The following is a 19,169-nucleotide window of genomic DNA, read 5'->3' on the forward strand; positions in this document are numbered from 1 at the left end:
ATGTTAAAAAGTAAAGTTGGAATTTGTATGCCCTGACCCCTAGTATTGTTCTATACCGAAAAAATATACCCAAATTTATAATTTTTTTGATATCATTAAATATTTAAACAACTTGTAACAAAATTTTATAGGTCCGCCAAAAACCCCAGAAAATGCAATGGAGGGACCTGTAAATAATCTTTAGTTTAAAAAAATTGTTAAATAAACAATGGAGTATTATTATTGGAAGTCTCCTGCAGAGAACCAGAGCTTTCCGATAAAAAAATATTGATTTTCCGGAATTCTATAACATTTCTACGAAAAGTTGTTTTTCCCATATAAAATACATGGGAAACTTTGAGTGCTTTGAGCGACCTTTAAATATTTTTGATTTCAAAATAAAAAAATAGGCGTATCTTTTTCGGTATGGAACAATTCTAGGGGGTGAGAGTATTAAAATTCCGACTTTAGTTTTTTTGGGACCACCCTAATCTGCTCACCAATAGAAATGTTAAATTACTTGTATAAAAAAAAAACTTAACTCTTTTTTTAAATAGATATCCTCTGAAGTAAAAGTAAAGTTTCGCGTAAAATTTAATTATTTCTGCGTAATCAGTTATTTGGCATTGAAATGTTGAGATTTTTGCGTTCAGAATTTTGTATTTATGTGTGCGATACGTATGTACATAATAGCTCATTCGGTGTTATAAATTAAATAAGAGTCTTATTAGCTTTTTTTAGAAAAGAATTACATATGTACAATTTTTGACGACATTTTAGTTATGTCTTTTTCGTTTCTAACCTTAATCAGATATATTGCTAGTTTTCTAGAAACGTGTTTTGTTTATAAATATTGGTTATTTAGAAATCAAATGTTTTATGTATACCCTGTTTTATGATGGTAATACAAATTGTCTTTTAAATTCGTATGGCCTAATCAACTAGGTAAAATGACGTAGTATTATTATTTTTAGTTAACTTAAAAAAATGTGGGTTAAATAAAAATACTCTTAGTGGTTTGCTTTTGGCTTTTGTGCGAAAATATTGCTTTACAATTCTTCAGATATCTAAGCTTTTGTCCAGTTTGGAGAGTATTGAGAATTGGGCGAAATTGCATGCAAATCTCGCAAACTTACTTATAGTGTTTTGTTTTGTGTCAGGGACCAATAGTTTGAAAAAAAATGGATAGTTATATAAACATTTTATATTATAGTTTTTAACGGAAGGATGCTAAATAAATTCGCATCTACTCTCCTATACATACTGTTACTTCAGACTCAATAACTCCGAATTTATTTGCCTATGTAACACTTTTCTTAGCGAACTTTAGTATTTATGGCAGCGGATATATATACATATTGTCTGATTTGGTAATATTTAATTGCTTGTAATTGCCTTAGATTGACTTAAGGCTATAAGTTTCTTAAATAAAAAATTGCCAAGACAAGTGAACCGAATACGTACGTATGTATATATTGATAATTGACCATTCGCATGTCTGCCTCCATATTAAAATTTTTGTTTTTTTACTTCGCCTGACCTACATAACTAAAGCAAAGTGAAAACTGTTAAAAACGTCATTTTGTCGCGTTTAGAAGTTTCTTTGAAATGTACAGTAACATAATTAACACTTGCTAAAATATTCAATTTCATTATCATTCACCTTCGTAACCTAATTATCGGACGTCTGGTTACGCATTTTATACAAGGCTATGTAATAGTTAGGCATTTTAAAAAATCCCTATTTCCAATTTTTAGGTAAGTATTAAGCGGCAAAGTTAGCACTTGTCCCATTGTAACCAATCCTTTTATATCAAATTTTTTTTTTTTATAGTAAGTATAGCGCGAAAAAAATAAAAATTATAAAATATTAATTGTTATTTTTATCGAAAAAAAATCAAATGTTAACTATTATTTTTTATTTATTTTTTGGTTAAACTTGAAAAATAAAAATCATTGTACATAGATTACAGTAGGACGAACGAATGCGAATATGTCAGTATAGATGAAATGGTAAAATTTAAAAAAAATATAATTTTTTTACAACCGTGAAAACTTTAAGATTTCCAAAATTAAAAGCAAGGAGTTTGAATTTTATCCGGTTATTGAACAAAATTATTACATTTGGGGTTCGATATGTAAATTTGTGTTTTTGCTACGCTAAAATTAAAATACTCTCAACATCAAATTTGGAGGAATATACTTGATTCAAATATTTACTGATGAACTTGTTTTAGGACTTAGCATAGATGTGCGAAGTACTATCGTCTACTAATAAATGATTAAATAAATTCACATCATATAGATAATCAGCCATTGAAGAGTTAATAATTTATTTTACGGCTACATATTTCCTACTTCGTATAGATACGAATCGAACGATAAAATATTGTGAGGAATTCAGCTAAAGCTACAGAAAGCCTTCTCAAATTTTGGTTTCTAAATTTTTAATAACTAAATGTGTATGCACATAGAAAAATTTGCAAGCAATGAATGCACATGTGTATATGTTTGATAGTAATTATGAATATATGTATGTATGTATGTACACATGCCAAAGCAAATAAAAGGGCGCGAAATTATGCAATTAGAATTTTATTAATTTGAGATGCTCTCACATATGTACATACATGTTTATATAAATATTAAATATAATTTAGCACTTACATCACTGTCAAACAAGAGGAGCTGCAAACAATATAAATTGTTAATAAAGTAGAAGCAAATTAATATTAAATAGTAATTATACAAATAATTTTAATGTCTAAATGTGATTTTAATAGGTACTTTTTCTAAAAAAGGTTATGTTGTTTTTTTCAAAACGTATATATTTAAAATATTAAATACTCGCATATACATATGTGTGTGTATGCATATAAATAAATATATATGTATGTATGTATTGTATTAATGTAAATAATGTTTTCAAGGCAAAAGCTGGTAACCGGCTATTCGATTAGCAACTTTTTTTGTCGGTTGATAGTTGAATAGCAGTTACTCGATTAACCGTTCGTTTTCGAATAACCGTTCACTTTCGACTAACCGCTCACCTTCCAGTAGTCGGAAAATAGAGTAAGCGAAATTTTTCGATTGGGTCTTGTCAATGAGCGTAAGTAATAAAGATATATAGAAATAAACCCAATCTTTATTGAAAGGAAACAACTACTCGAAAATGAACGGCTAGTCGACTAGTTGGTTGAGAGCGGTTAGCGAAAGGAAATGGTAAGTCAATAAAATGATGTAGACTTTTTTTTTGAAACAACTTTTATGATAATCATATGGGCAAGGGCGACTTTAGCTTAGGGGTTTTTTTTTTAACAAATTATAACAAAAATTTGCTCCAGCTTTTGCTGAAAGGTAACTAAAAGTTCTGCGTACATTTTTAGCGCATGATCTCAAAAATGCCAAATTTTGAGTTGTGACGCTTTTGAAGACGGTGTGCGAAATAGCAATGACCTCTCAATATTATCCTCCATTTAACAATTCTAGTTTAGTCAAATTATATCTAAACCCTCAAGATATATATTTAAGGGAACAACAATTACAGCAAACGAATGCTTATGACCGCTTTATTAACACACTAAAATATATCTTCACCAAAACTCCCAATGCATGAAAAATTCGAAAATATGTATAATTTCATATGCATTTTTTAGTTCATCTATAAAAGGTTCGTCTTACCAATTAGTACAACGTAGATGGTTTGTATGATTGCTTGGACTCGCAAGGTGATGCTGGCGTCGAGGTATTTAAAATGCCCTAAAATTTCGGATATGTACGTTTAGAAACCCAGCAAACAGAAAAATGTACGTTTTGCCGACAGTGCGTTTTTTGCATATTTTTCTAATCCCTTCTTCTTCTTCTTTTTTGGCGCTGTAACCGCCTAAGCGATTTTGGCCGAGTTCAGCAAAGCACGCCAGTCGTTTTTCTTCTGTGCCAACTGACGCCAATTGGAAACGCCAAGTCCTTCTCCACCTGATCTTTCCATCGCAGTGGGGGTCTCCCTCTTCCTGTGCTACCACCAGCGGGTTCCGAGTTGAATACTTTCAGAGTTGAAGCGTCGGTTTCCATTCGAACGACGGAGCCGCTGTATTTTAATTCGCTGCACTATGTCCATGTCGTTGTAAAGCTCATACAGCTCATCGTTCCATCGTCTCCGGTACTCGCCGTCGCCAACGCGTAAAGGCCTGCAAATCTTCCGCAAAATCTTTCTCTCGAACACTCCAAGAGCCGCCACATCGGATGTTGTCATTTTCCATGATTTTGCGCCATATACCAGCACGGGCACGATGAGTGACTTATAGAGCGTGGTTTTCGTACGTCGAGAGAGGATTTTACTCCTGAATTGCCTACTCAGTCCAAAGTAGCACTTGTTGGCAAGAGTGATTCTGCATTGGATTTCCATGCTGACATTATTATCGGTGTTAATGCTGGTTCCCAAGTAAACGAAATTCTCTACTTTCTCGAAATTGTAACTGTCAACAGTGACGTGGATGCCAAGGCGCGAATGTGCTGACGGTTTGTTTGATGTCAGGAGATACTTCGTCTTGTCCTCGTTTACCACCCGATCCATTCGCTTTGCTTCCCTATCCAACTTGGAAAAGGCAGAACACACTTCGCGGTTTTTGTTGCCGATGATGTCGATGTCATCGGCATAAGCCGCACGCTCTTGTAGTAAATTGTTCCTGAGTGGTTCAGTTCTGCAGCTCTTTTTATCTTCTCCAACATCAGACTAAAGAAGTCACATGAAAGAGAGTCGCCCTGTCTGAAACCCCGTTTGGTGGCGAACGGCTGCACCATTATAGCATGAATTAAAAAAAAAAAGTATTTGTGAAAATATAAATAATTGCTGAATTTAATATTTGTTTTTTTTTGTTTGGATTTTAGCAACTATAAAAAAGCATCTATGAACGGGAGCGTATTAAACAAACAATCAAATCAGAAAATTTCCCGGAAATCATCAGAAAATTTATCCATTTTACTACAGTTTTCGGTGCTTTTCTGATATACTATGTTTCGTATACACACTTTAGTAGAAAAACACGACCAAAAATAGAATCAGAAAACGGATAAAATATCCAATTTTTAATACGGAATTTTTTTCATTTCCGAATACGTGGCCGAATATTTTGCTGACTGGGTTTGATTGAAAATTCATATTCAGGGACAATTGAATTGAAAGCTTATCAGATCTTGATTACAAATTAGCGAATACAAAAGTGGGTAATACAGGGAGGCGCCAAAATAATGTATTTTATGAACATACAATACGTACGTGGACATAGACATACATATATACACATTAACATACATACATACATGCAAACATACTTATTAATCATTGTCATACTTATGTGAATATCCACACATAACAGACATCCGGAAGGGTAACCACTTGTTGTGCTTCCACACAAAATTTGGGTATTCCATTTAAAGTTCCAGTTTTAAAACTTAGTTCGTTATTAAAACAAAACACCCAAAAGGCGAAATACAAATATAATTTCTTATAAAAAAAATTTATACATCATTGCATTTTCTGGATATATGCACTGTCGCACAAGCATAAGCGAGGAATTCTTTCACAGAAACTTTATGAAGTACAAATATATATACATATATGCAGGATTCAACTCACCTTCAAATACATATACAGATATTAAAAAGCAAAATTTATACAGCGATGCGAAGTTTCTATTGCTAATAAACTGAGGTTAAAGTTGTTGGTAATGTGAACTATTGATTTATTCTGAATTAATTCAAAGTGATTATTACGGTTCGTTTTGGTAAACGAGGACAAGACGATGTACCTTCTGTCAACTGTTGACAGAAGTAATTTCAGCATGAATACCGATAATAATATCAGCCACGAAATTCAACGCAGATAGACCCTTGCCAACAAGTGCTACTGTGGATTACGCCGGCAAGAAAAAAAAACAAAGTCTCAGTTCGGGTGGAGCCGAACATTAAATATCCGGCGCAAGTATTAAATATAGTTTTTCACCTTTATGAAAACTACCGTTACATGGTAAGAAGAGTGGTTTTACCCCTATTTTTAACAATTTCGATAGTATGTTCAGTTAAACTTAATGGGATTAACTTATATAGTTAGATGTGGGCGGTATCACGACCACTTCCCAAAATTCTATAAGAATGTTACTTCTTTTCAAGGGCTTGTTGTTAGTATGAATTTTGAGTAAATTAGCGTCCTTAAATTTCGAAATATCGAAGTGTAAAGAATTTCTGAAATTTACCGTTATATGAAAAGTGGGGGTAATTTTAGTCCGATTTCAAAATTTGTTTAACGTTTTGCTTTTATGTAGTAAGCGAAACTTTCCAAAATTTTATCATAAATGTGTGTTTTGTTAAAGAGTTATTGCAAACATTAATTTTGAATAAATTAGCTTTTGTATTTACTGATTTATCGAAGATTTGGTATTTCTCTAAATTACCGTTATATGGCAGGCGGGAGTGGTTATTGTCCGATTTTAAGAATTTTTAGCCGTTTGCCATGTTGTACCAAGGCTAACAACTATGCCAAGTTTGGGAGAAATTGTTGTAACGGCTACCAGAATATACACATGTAATCATGAGTGGGCGTGGCTATGCCCATTTCCAAAAAAGTATAATATTCTTATTTTACGTGTAAAAAGCATTGTAAATATAAATTTTCAGTGAATAAGCTTCCGTATTTACTAAAATATCGCAGTTTTCGTATTTCTGAAAACTAGCATTAAATATACATATGGAAAGTGGGCGTGGTTACGGTCCGACTTCGCCCATTTTCAATACCAACCTACCTTGGGTAGGATTGTTGAGATATCTCAATTTCAGCTCGAATTATCGTGTACACGGAGGGACGGACGGACGGACAGACAGACATGGCTTTATCGACTTCTCTTTTGATTCTGATCATTTATGTATGCATTTGTCTATATCTACCTCGATTCGAGTTGGCTGTTACAAACAACCGTTATGTGAACAAAATTATAAAACGATTGAGCGCAAGTGCGCTCGGGTGTAAAAACTGCACTCAATAAGTCACTCATCATGCCCGTACTGGTATATGGCGCAGAAGCATAGGCAATGACAACATTCGATGAGGCAGCTGTTGGAGTGTTTGAGAGAAAGATTTTGCGGAAAATGTCGTACCAGAGTATTTCTGCCATAAAACAGACTCTCATAAAAAAACTTTCGACATTTTCTGGAAACCAATAATAAGCATTACTAGTTTTCGAACGAATAACTTCCCCACTTTTCCGTCTTAATTGTAATTTGAATGTGACGGACAAAATTAAATAAACTAATAAGTTCTTTGAGCTTTCTAAACACTTTCGTTTGTTATTTACATAAATAAAGTCTAAAAAAGTATATGTTTATACGTACATATGTACATACGTGAGTACATTTTCGCTAGCCAAAAGGAGCTTTGTAATAAAATTTTTGTCACCTCAGCTTTTTATAAATATTTTTATTTTGTAATTTTTTTCAATGCCTTTAATGTCATTGTATCTTTTGCAACTTCATACTCCCGCGTTCGAAGTGTTTTAAAACCAATTTTTAAATAAGACCTAACTTATTTATTCATTCGAAATTCAGGTTTCTGTAACCTCATACTTTTGTGTGAATGCGTCATATTTTTAAATTGAATAACACATGTATGCATGCATATGTACATACATACATATGTATGTATGTCAGTACTTGTTCAGATGCGTATTTTGCGTTGCTTAATTGATATGGGTACGTATCATATGTACATATGTACATACATATTAATTTATGTTTGGGGTGACAAAATTCCCTTATTGAAAAGTGCGCGGTTAATAACTAAGCTATACTTGAATGATAAATAATAGGATCCAAGATACCAATTTATCTACGCCTGGGTCGGAGAATCAAGTTTTTTATTGGCCGCATTTTACTACATACATATGTATGTATATATGTACTTATGTATGTATATATTTACTCCAAAATTACGTTACTGTCAGATCAATAGAACTAACACAAATATACTTATATGTATATGTAGATGAATACGTACATATACCTCGCTTTCCTTGAGCGCATTTTGCCCCTCAAGAAGCGGGTTCGTTTTAATCTAATTTCGAAGGCCGACCAACTTTAAAGAAAAGGGATGAAATGTCTAATAACACGAAAAATCTAATATTAAAGCAGATAATTCCAGATATCATATAGCTAAATAAGGCCAATCAGGCACTCTCTTAAAACAAGAAAAATGCGAAGATTGAGGAGTTTTTTGGATCCAGGACTTTATTGCCGAGCTTGCGCTAATATCATCGAAAGAATTTTGGACATACATACATCCATTGCGAAGTAAGCTTCTAGTTGTAGTGACACTGCACCAAAATTAAGGTGTTGGGTATTTTTTCCGCGGGAAAACTTTTGACTTGAAGGCTCCAGAAGACTAAAAATAAATTTAATTATTTACAAAAAGTGGAATGTTTTTATTTAAAGCAGTAGAGCTTGTGGTGGTAGGAGTTAAACTTGCTGTACATATCGAAGTGAATCAAAATACTTAGGCAAATTATTAACAAAAAGTCCAATCAAGCAATACACTATAGAATACTTATGCCTTCTTCTTTTTTATCTAATGTCTTCAAAATGGCATAGTCTTCAGAACGATTTCAAATGAAGGAAAGAAGCTATTCATATGAATATAACTCCGACTTAGATTATTGCAGTAGTTTTGTCCAAGACATACTTATGCACGTACATACATCAGCTTGTCAGTACATGTAAAAATGAGCAATTGTAAGAAATATCCAAAAAGTTATTTTGTAAGCGCTGTCTATGTAGGTATGGTAGGGTAAAGGGTTCAGCTATTAGAATCGAATTTAAATGAATATTTATTAAAAGCAGAATACTCTTTATGTTGCAGCAACTTCAGTAATAAAAAAAAACTTCAAAAATCAGAAACCATACAATGACACAATTAAAAAAACCGGATGCATTTAAGCGCGTATGAACATACATATATATGTATATACGAACATATCTGTGCCGTTCAGTTAATGTAGCCTAAGTCGGGGTAGGCCCTTTTCTCTTTAAAGCGACATTTCATTGCATTCCGAAATAATACTTTAATGTTTAACTAGCCATAGGTGCACCTGAAGATGCCGTTTTAAAAGAAGCTTAACAAAAATATAAAAATGTTCAATGGAAACTGATTATTTTTTAAATCAAAGTCAAACCTTCTAAAGACACTTAAGCTAAATTAATTGAACAGCACAGATATGTGCATAAAACACATATCAATAAAAATTTAATTTGGAATTCCCTTGGCGGGATTATTTTCCATAATTATATTAAATTAAGTACGGTTATATATAAATATGTGATAAAAAAAATCCTGCCCCTCATCACGAAATGTTTTTAACTAGCATTAAGACTACCCCTATCTGCAGTTTTACTGGTAACGAGTTTATGATATAAGAATCCACCTCTGACTAAACTGCCATCGTTGGTATTAATGTAAACCATTTATATAGTTTGTAATTGTAATTTATTATTTGATTTTAAACTTATAATTGATATCAGTGATGACAGTTAAATCACAGATGGGTTGGGTTCCAATATAAGAAACTACATAGATTTTATGAAAATTACAGATAAGGGTATTGAATATGCATAAGCCTTTGATAACCATTCAGCACTGCTGTATTTAATATTAAAAATTCCAGCATTTGTATACGCCATAATTTTATGTTGCGAAAGTAACAAATTCGAAAGGAAATTAAAAGTTATTTTCGATGAATCAATATACATATATATAATAGCTCTGTCAAACGACGCGGTTAAGGCGATCCGTGAAGCACTTAAAAAAATTAAGTTATACATCAAATTAAAGTGCAAGCTGCAGTTGAACATGTTTGTCACAAAAGTAAAACGTGGCAGAAAAGTCGATTTTGAGCAGTGCAATCTGTGGAAAAATATTAACAAAGTTTCCGTGGTTCGTATTATTCATAGTTTTGAAATATATTTTACGAAAACAAAAAAATCAAAATTAAACACCTAGGATATCAGTGACAAATTTAAAGGACCCTGGATGACGGTAAAACTCAAAACTTTAAACATTTTTTGATATTATTTTTGAAATGAACGATCGAAATTAGCCGGTATACATATTTATGCATTTTAATATTTTTAGAATCAGTGGTTGAATTTTTGTACTGAATGGATTAAGAAAGCTTTAGTTTAAAATATAAGAATTTTTATGAGACCGAAAAACGCAAAAGTAAGCGCAAATGAGTGCACCGATTTAAGGAAATCACTCAATTTGTTTCCCACGGGAGGGTGGGGCGTATGATGAACATGGACTTAGTCAAACAGAAAATATTTACATGCATACACAATCGAGGAAAACCCACGTACTGTTAAAAATGAAGCATATGTATGTTAGAGAATTTGTTGTTAATCCGTTAAGTATGATTCGTTTAAAAACTTTTACATATGTTTGAATAATAAGGGTAGGTATTTCTGAAATATTTCGAGGCAAGGGAGGCGTATGATGAACATACAAATGTTCAGTTGAACTCTTGAAACAAAGCGCTTTTACGAGAGGTGGGGAGGGCCTACAAATATTTAGTTGAAATGTTGAAACCAATTTTTATCGATTTGTCGGAACATTTTTTTTTATTTGCAGTAAGCATAACTTTGGACCTTGCCAACCGAATTAAATAATTCTTTTTCCTTCGGATAATTTGATTTAGATTCTATAATTTAATCATGAAGAAATTAACGGTACTATTAAATTTTTAATATGAAGTCGGTTTTGTTTTTTGCTTAAAAGTTATTTGTATTATGTAATGTGGAACGATTTTCCGTCATCCCTTGTCAAATTTGGTTTTGAGACAAACCGGTTTCGGCGTTGCGCCATCGTCAGTGTCAGTTCGAGAACGAAAAATGACACTGAAGATGGCACAACGCCGAAATCGGTTTGTCTCCAACAGTGTTGCCGCGAAACTGTTTTAGCGGTAGCTAAATTCAGGCTAAAAAAGGGCTAAAAAAGAGCTAAAAATCATCGTTGTGGCTAAAAATGGTAGCTAAATTTTTTTACCTACATATATATAAATATATAAGTATACACGCAAACATTTTCTATAAGTAATGATATAGAAAAAAAATGAACTCTGGAAAGAAATAATTTTTTATTCAACAAATAAACTTGTTGTGTAACACACAAAGCACATTAAGGGCCGCCAACTTACCTATTTTAAAGTATAGTTAAATCGTTAATGGATAAGATAACGGCCCAGAAACGTAAAAAACATACATATACATATGTATGTACAGTTTAAAAATTAATTTCTTACATAAACAAAAAATGAGATCACATTAAGAATACATCAGTACTAGAATCATATCTATATACAGTGTCGGACAATACTAAATAACTTAAATAATTTCAAACTATGCTTCGAAAAATATCCATTTGTAAAAGAAATTTTTAAAATGTTATGTTATAATTTACAAAGAATTAAAATGTCGGTGCTTTATTATTGTCCGACGCTGTATGTATCAAACAAACAAAAGAGTATTCATTTAATGAACTCATAGTAAAATAATTTAATCTATAAACATTTTTTTAACACATTAAATATTTATATCTATATCAATACTATCATCGCTAAGCGATTCTTCGTCGTTACAATTTTGTTCATTTCTCATTAACCTGACGATATCATCTGTAAAATCAAAATCATGACAACATTTCTGTACATTTTTTAAGCCATATCTTACAGTTAATAAAGCGTTGAACATTGCAAAATTCATTTTATTTCTGTGCTTATTTTTAACGAAATTTGTTATAGAAAACGTCCTTTCAACTTCTGCGTTACTTAAAGGAAGCAACCGATAAACAAACTTTTTCCACCACTTAAGCTAGCGACACAATGAACAGTTTATTTGCCTTAAAGGAAAGGCGTTCGCTTTATGAGCGAAGAGTTAAATTCATGAAAATCATATAAAAAATTTTAATGTCAATGATGAATAAATTTTGAAAAGGGCTAAAAGAAGGGCTAGGGGCAATTTCAAATTTTTGTGGCCAAAAAAAGAATTTGGTAGCCAAATTTAGCCACCAAAGGGCTAAAACGGCAACACTGGTCTCCAAACCAAATTTGACAAGGGATGACGGAAAATTGTTCCACATTACATCACACTCCTACCCTGTCGGAAATAACAAAAACAAAAATGAGATTATTTGTATTACTTATTTTAAGGACAATCTTACTTTAATTAATAAACCTACTTTCTACTTAAATTTTCTAAACTGGCTGAGTCAGTAGGATCGTCGGTTCGAATCCTACTGAAAGAAGACTGATGGGGAAATGTGGTGATTTCCGAAATAGCGATCACTTCTACCATTTTTTCAAATTATTGTTGCTTTTCCACAATAAATTTTCATTAAAAAACGGCCTCGAGTTCAATAAAAATTGTTGAATATAATTTTCTAAGTAAAGAAAATATTAAATTCAAACGACCAGCATGCTTTTTTTTGAATGGCTGTCCGATGCGCAAAGTAGTAATTCGAGTCTCAGTCGAATTAGGACGATAAGGTGGTCACAGCAGTACTTTAGCAGTACCCTTTTATTAATTCTAAGGACAAATAAAAGTAACATTTTATAATATAATGCCTGCTTAATTTTCCTTATCAACGTTAAAGGCCTTATCTGCACAGTTTTAAAACTTCCAAATATTTATTTAAAAATCTAGTTTTTAAATTTCCTATCTGACAAACTAGCAACAACAGTTCGCTATAGCAGTTTTGAGCTTATCATTTCAATTTATTCTGTTATCAGTGTTAGGCGTTTATCATTTAGCAATGTTTAAAAATACTTAAAAGAGCCATCGATCAGAAAGACCTTCCTTTTACGCAATTTTTTTTTTTTTTTTGTTAAAATTTCATTGTTAGTCAATTATCGGATGGTATTCGGTAATTATCAGTCAATTTATTATTAAATATCTCAAACAATAAAAAGTTCCTTAGCGGTCTTAAAATGGGTTTCAACGTTGACGTCGCAACTGTTTCCTATTTGTTTTTAAAGCGTGTCAAGATATGTTACATGCATAAATCATGCATATATGCATATGTATGTGTACGTATGAAAGTACTTGTATGCACTTAAGATTAGCGTATACTAGAATTTCCTAATGCCAGCTCGTTTTTTAATGCCACATAGAAATTTTAGTTTAAAAAATTTTAAGGAACAAATGTATACATTTTATATATGCACATATCTACATAAAATTTGTATTCTTGCTTCCATGTGCTCAGTTTTATCTTATGCCATTTCCAGCGTATTGCTTTTCATAATCTTATCAAAGCGACAGATAAATATGCCAAGTTGTGATTACATTAAATAACAGCAACCCATTAAAGTTGCAGTTGGTTCTTCAAGAAAGGAATTACAGATAAGAGTTTTATTACATTGTGAAAGTGTATTTTACTTGATTTTACTTCAGAGAATAATTAGTTGAATTTATTCAAAACCAAAATGAAAAGTTTGAGTAATTACGTAAGTAAATTTATTGCAGTGCGTGTGCTACCACCTGATGAATACGGTCTTTTGTATCGCAACGCAGTCAGATAATATGCCCTTTTATTTAATATTCAATTAGACTGTAAAATTTTTAACACAAATACGAAACTATGATTTTACAAACGTATTTATGTCAAAACTTGTCTCCAGATAAATGCTTTCACTCTAATTGGCTTAGATATGATAGAATAGATATAGGCAGACCTTAGCCCATTTAATTACTCACATACACATTTTGAAAAACATAATTGGCTGGAGAGTTTTAACAACGACATGCCATCTAATTGTGGCCAATTTTCGGTTCAATCGACGTCAAACATACACCACATTTCGTTTATCATAAAGCGTACTCACATATGTATGGGTAAATATAGTATGTACATATGTACATAGAAATATATCGCACGTTTAATAATAAAGGGAATTAATTTAAAATTTACATTTTTTGGATTTTTGATCATTCAATTAATAAGCTCGATAAGAAGAATATGTTCAACCTAACATCCCAGTGGGAAAAGTAGAGTAATGCATTCCATGCGTGATAAATAATCAAATGTATTTCTTAAGAGTTTTACATCCAATTACACTTTAATATGTAATCGGCATTATAATCTATTCAAAAAGTCCGAAAAATTTTCATATTAAATCACACTCATTTCTCGATCTAGGTAATGCAAAATTGAATGCCCCACTTTTTTTAGGACATTGCCCTGAGGGGGGAAAAATGCATTTTCAAATGTGCAAATTGTTGTTTTAACGATTTTTCTTTTCGATTACACGGCTAAAAATTTCGGTTTTAGTTTTAAACATTTTGGACTACATATATGACCAAACTAAATTTAGTTTCAAATACAAACGTTCCAAGTTTAAAAAAAGAGAGCACCACACTGTTTAAATTTTAAACCCAAACATTTAAACCCAAACAATTTTCTATAAATATATAAATATAAATATAAACATTTTGGTTCGATTTTGAAACAAATAGGGCCTATATTTGAGACCACCAACTTTTTGCTTTTAATTTTAAACCACTCACAGCAGAACATCATTTCTCAGCTGCTTGAGCTAAAATTTAAACCAGAATATATTAACAATTGCTAAAAACTATTGACTGGTCTAAAAAGTAGACTAAAAAATAATTTTAAACAGGCAGCAGTCCTAGCTCGGTTTAAAAATTAAACCCAAATTATTGACCGTGTACTATACTTTACATTTTCTCACTGGGATACGACTGAACTTCCCAAAATGGCGAAGATATGTGTCTTTCCATCTATCTTTTTGTATACAAACTGTATGAATTAATCAATGTTTTATTGAGTAACGCTAAGAAAAAAGTAACATTGTTTTTTTCAATCAGGGACGTTTTCGATTTTTCCCTGTTAGCGGTTTCAAATTTTTGAATAGAAAAAGTATTTTTTAAACACATTTGAATTGAAATTAGTTTGAACGATTGATGAGAAATTCGACTGAACTGAACACTTGAAAACATACTTACATACATGTTCTGGCTGTACGTGAGTGCGTACATATGCATATCTAATTTAAATTTTTTTTCTTAATTATGAATAATCATTTATGAAGTTCAGAATGAAAGAGTACCAAACATAAATTTTTCTAAACAAAAATAGGTTTAAAATATATAAAATAGCGATTAACGCCAGATTACTAAATATATACTTTGAATATATGAGCAAACTATTATAAGTATGTGTTTTTATTGGAAACAAACACGATATGGTTTGCTTTTTTCTCAGTGTACATTTACATGAACTTGTCCACTCATGTGGGTAAATTAAAAAATTGAAATTTTGTTATTCTCGAAATGGCAAAAATTCTACTGTACTTTAATTTCGGAACTATTTTTGAATATATGTTTGTATTGCAACGAAATATCTAGAAAAAAAAATTATTAACTCCTCACATAATACTACATAAATACAGCATTCGTACAAATTTATGTAACTATTTATGTATATACATACTTACATATGTACATATACATACCTATGCTTGCATTTGTAAATGAGAACATATGTATTTATGGATATATGAAAATCCATTGCAAGGTTTAAGCCAATATAAATGAATAGGCGGCTTGAATAACTTTCGCGCTTCAACTCATACAAATGAAGCGACAATAAATCAATATATATGTACATACGCACACACATGCATACATATGTATGTATGTACGAGCGTATATGAAAGCATTCTAGGCATTTACAAATTTTAAACCAAAAGTAGTATTCAAAATTTATTTTGAGTACGTAAATGAACATCGTTATTTGAGTATCAACAATTTGTGTGTGCCTCTTTTAAGAAAGTGTATTTACTTACAGTAAAAACCAGTTTTGCGAATAAGTGTCGCAAAATTAAACTTCTACAGACCCTACAATCAATCAGCATGATAAACAGTTATTCGGAGCACAATCATGCATAAAAATATTCACATTATTTTTGTATATTAATACACATACATACATATATTTAAGTAAAAAATATGTACATAAATATGTACGTAAACAGATACATGTACTGTACCCGACTTCTTTACTCAAATGCAGATTTCGTTCACTTTTTTTTTAACTCACCTTTGTTTTTCTGCGCGTTATGACATTGAAGACCGGCATTTTAGCAGTTTTGTGAATTTTTTTGGGGGGTGGGGTTGGTCTGCTGCGTTTTTTCGACAGTTTGACGGACTTGTATTTATTAACCGACGTAAAGAAATTTTATATTTAAGTTATGTACTTATGTACGAGTACGTACTTATGACAGTTTGTTAAACGCCAGCCTGCTTTTGTTAATTGCTTTCTGTTGATTCACACACACAATTCCTTAGCAATTAATTTGCTCGCTGTTACGTATTGCTCTATACCTTTGATGTGTGTGATGCAGTGTGCGAATGTTAAGAAATATTTGTGAGAGTTGCAAATATTAGTTGTTTACTCTTAAGTGAATTTTCAATATTAATTTGCTACACTTGTTTCAATATGCAAACAAGTGCACAATTTCCAATGTATTCTGATAATATCTTGATGCAAGTTGTTCAATACTGTCGTATAATGAGATCCGATTTGAATGTGTAATTGTGTAAGCAATTAAGTACCGGTTATGTGTTCAAATTTAAAAAAATTTTTTTTTATTGTTTTATCGTTTAAAGCAATTGCGTTTTGTAGCTTTTTGGCCAGTTTTAAAGGCTGCTTTTTTTTGTATTTTTTTAAGGTTCAATAACTTTGCATTAGAATAATCATGGACACTCTCACTGATATATACGTATGTATGTATATAGATGTATTCAGCTTGACTTCGATGTATTCAAGGCACGACAGGGTACGATTTTTCATAACTTTCCGTTGGAGTTACATTAACATTCAAAATAAGTGATTAACCCAATTCTCGCCTTTTAATTACATTAAGAATGGATGATTTCTTGATTTACTTAATTCCACCTTGTTCGACGGTATTACTGGCACTTGGGTTGCATTGTAATGAAGGCAGTTTTACATTTTTTCGTTTATTTTTATATTGAATAAACTCTTTCAGTAGCTATTTTGTTTTTTAATCTTATTTCAGTATTTTCAACTACTGTATGTTATTTTTATCTTCTTTGGTTTTAAAGTTGAAATAAAATATTTTAAGTTAAGGGCCAACCGAATCGAAGGTTATTAATTATTATGTATTATCGTAATCTGCACCCCAATCGGAGCAAAGCAGTTAAGTAGAAGTTCGAATTCCTACTGAGTAATCAAGTTCGTTTGGGCTGACAATGAGCGAAGCGCTTCTTATCTCTGCTAGTTAGTATACGATCGTGGTGACTTAGTGTTTGAATCGTTTCCACCGCTCGATTCATTTTTCATTTCGTTTCGTTTGAGTGGTGTGTTTGCTCTTAACTGTGGGTAGTAACTTCAATCCCGACATATCCAAACACCGAATTTTATGCGATTAAAACTCGTGTTGCAACTTTATGTGTTTATTTGGTTTTATTATTATTCAATACTTTTAGCACATTTTAATTAGGAAGAAATAAGTCGCCCAGAAAAAATGTTGCAGCAGCAAAATCAAGAAATGAATATGATTATGTATTGTCAGTAATAGACAAATTATGTAAATAAATACGTACATATGTATGTATGTATATAATACATGCAGATTGGATGTATTCTATGAGTAAGCGTCATCTTTGTTTAGCTCAGTGTGCTGTTTAAATATTATTATTTCGGTTGCTTGGAGTAGTTTAAATCGGTTATGTATGTAGATCTTCATAGCTATAGCAATTCCGCCATTCATAGCAAAATCAAATGTCCTGCTTAATCTATATTCGTTTAAGTATCGGAAAAGACACAAAGCAGTCATACAATAAGTAGATGCGGTCCTAGTACATTACTTTCTTCGTAAAGTGGAAAAATGCCGTTATGTCGGTTTGGACGTTAACTGCCGTTAGCTTCCGCGTATTCAACTTAAGAGTTATATATATTTTTAATTGTGTCAACGTGCTTCTGGATAACTAATCTTATTTGTTACAGATAAAGAGTATTATTGAACAATTTTGAAACTTTAACTGCAAAAAAGCAATACGGGACGTATAAAATATGAAAAAGTGAGTTCAGTCGAATATTTTATTTTAAAATAACGAAATATTGAGGGGTCAATACTCAACCCTTGTTGCGTTTGCTTACTTATTTCCAGTAAAATCCAGCAAAAGTTTTTACGAATTTTACTGTTTTGCCGTTTTCGTATGCAAAAGCTTGCAAAGTAGGGAAAATAGTGAAAGTTGAAGTTGCAAGATTTTAATGGATTTTACTGGATAAATTTTTACTTGTAAGTATTTGCTGATCGCATGTTGCTGGATGAAATTTAAACTAATAAGGAAACTGTTTGTGGGTTTTTATTGTCGAATTTCACAAAATAAACCTTTTTCAATATAAAATATGTATATTCTTTTATTAGGAATTTGCTGCGAATAAACAACCAGCTGTTCATGAAACTTGCGAATTCTTAGAAATAAAGTTACTGGAGAGTTGCTGGCAAGTTACTGAATAATTTGTAAACAAACACAACTCCTTTTTCAAGCAGTTAATCTTCGTAGTAAAACTGAAGCTTCTTATAATACTTGACTCCTCTGAAATTTTGTGATTTTCGAGTATATTTTCTCAACCCGCAATGATCAGACGGGGTCGAGTGGACCCCAGCCCAACTTTTCGGCTATATATTTTATATAAAAACCATTTAAATTCGATTTGGTGACTTCACCTGTTATTACTAGAGTTTAATTAAATAATTTCAGACCATTTGGAAAACCAGTGTGACATCATTCGGTGTACACAGATCGATTAGTACGGACGTATTTTTGTCTAGGATCCTCTGGACCCCGCATGGCCATAATGTAGCAAAATCAAATAGATAGTTTTGTTATTTATATACTATGTATTTAAGTGATAAATTTAGCGTACAAACAACAGATTTCCCATTGATTTTGTCTTGCACTTAAACTACATACCTAATAAAATAAAATATGGTTTTAATTGAATATGAAAATTAACATGGCAACAATAAGGAATCCCTATGCAAATTTCTTCGTTTTCCGTCTGTCCCTTCGCTTAAAAATAATTCAGTATGACAAAGAAAATA

The 19,169-nt window shown here is 31.7% G+C and overlaps 1 protein-coding gene across 4 annotated transcripts in view; it reads right to left on the minus strand.

Annotated features, from left to right (window-relative positions):
- LOC118739709 overlaps positions 1-19,169 on the minus strand; it is a 59,722-nt gene that overhangs the window by 14,834 nt on the left and 25,719 nt on the right. For 3 of the 4 annotated variants that reach the window (XM_036471216.1, XM_036471215.1, XM_036471214.1), the window contains exon 6: positions 2,647-2,667. The exons of the other annotated variant lie outside the window; for it this stretch is intronic. In XM_036471216.1, coding sequence (XP_036327109.1) covers positions 2,647-2,667 — 21 coding nt within the window. The remainder of the gene's footprint in view (positions 1-2,646; positions 2,668-19,169) is intronic. 4 annotated transcript variants of the gene reach the window in all.

This window comes from Rhagoletis pomonella, unplaced genomic scaffold (assembly GCF_013731165.1).
Source record: "Rhagoletis pomonella isolate Grant_MI unplaced genomic scaffold, Rhpom_1.0 Rhpom_scaffold_00005, whole genome shotgun sequence".
NCBI lineage: Eukaryota > Metazoa > Arthropoda > Insecta > Diptera > Tephritidae > Rhagoletis > Rhagoletis pomonella.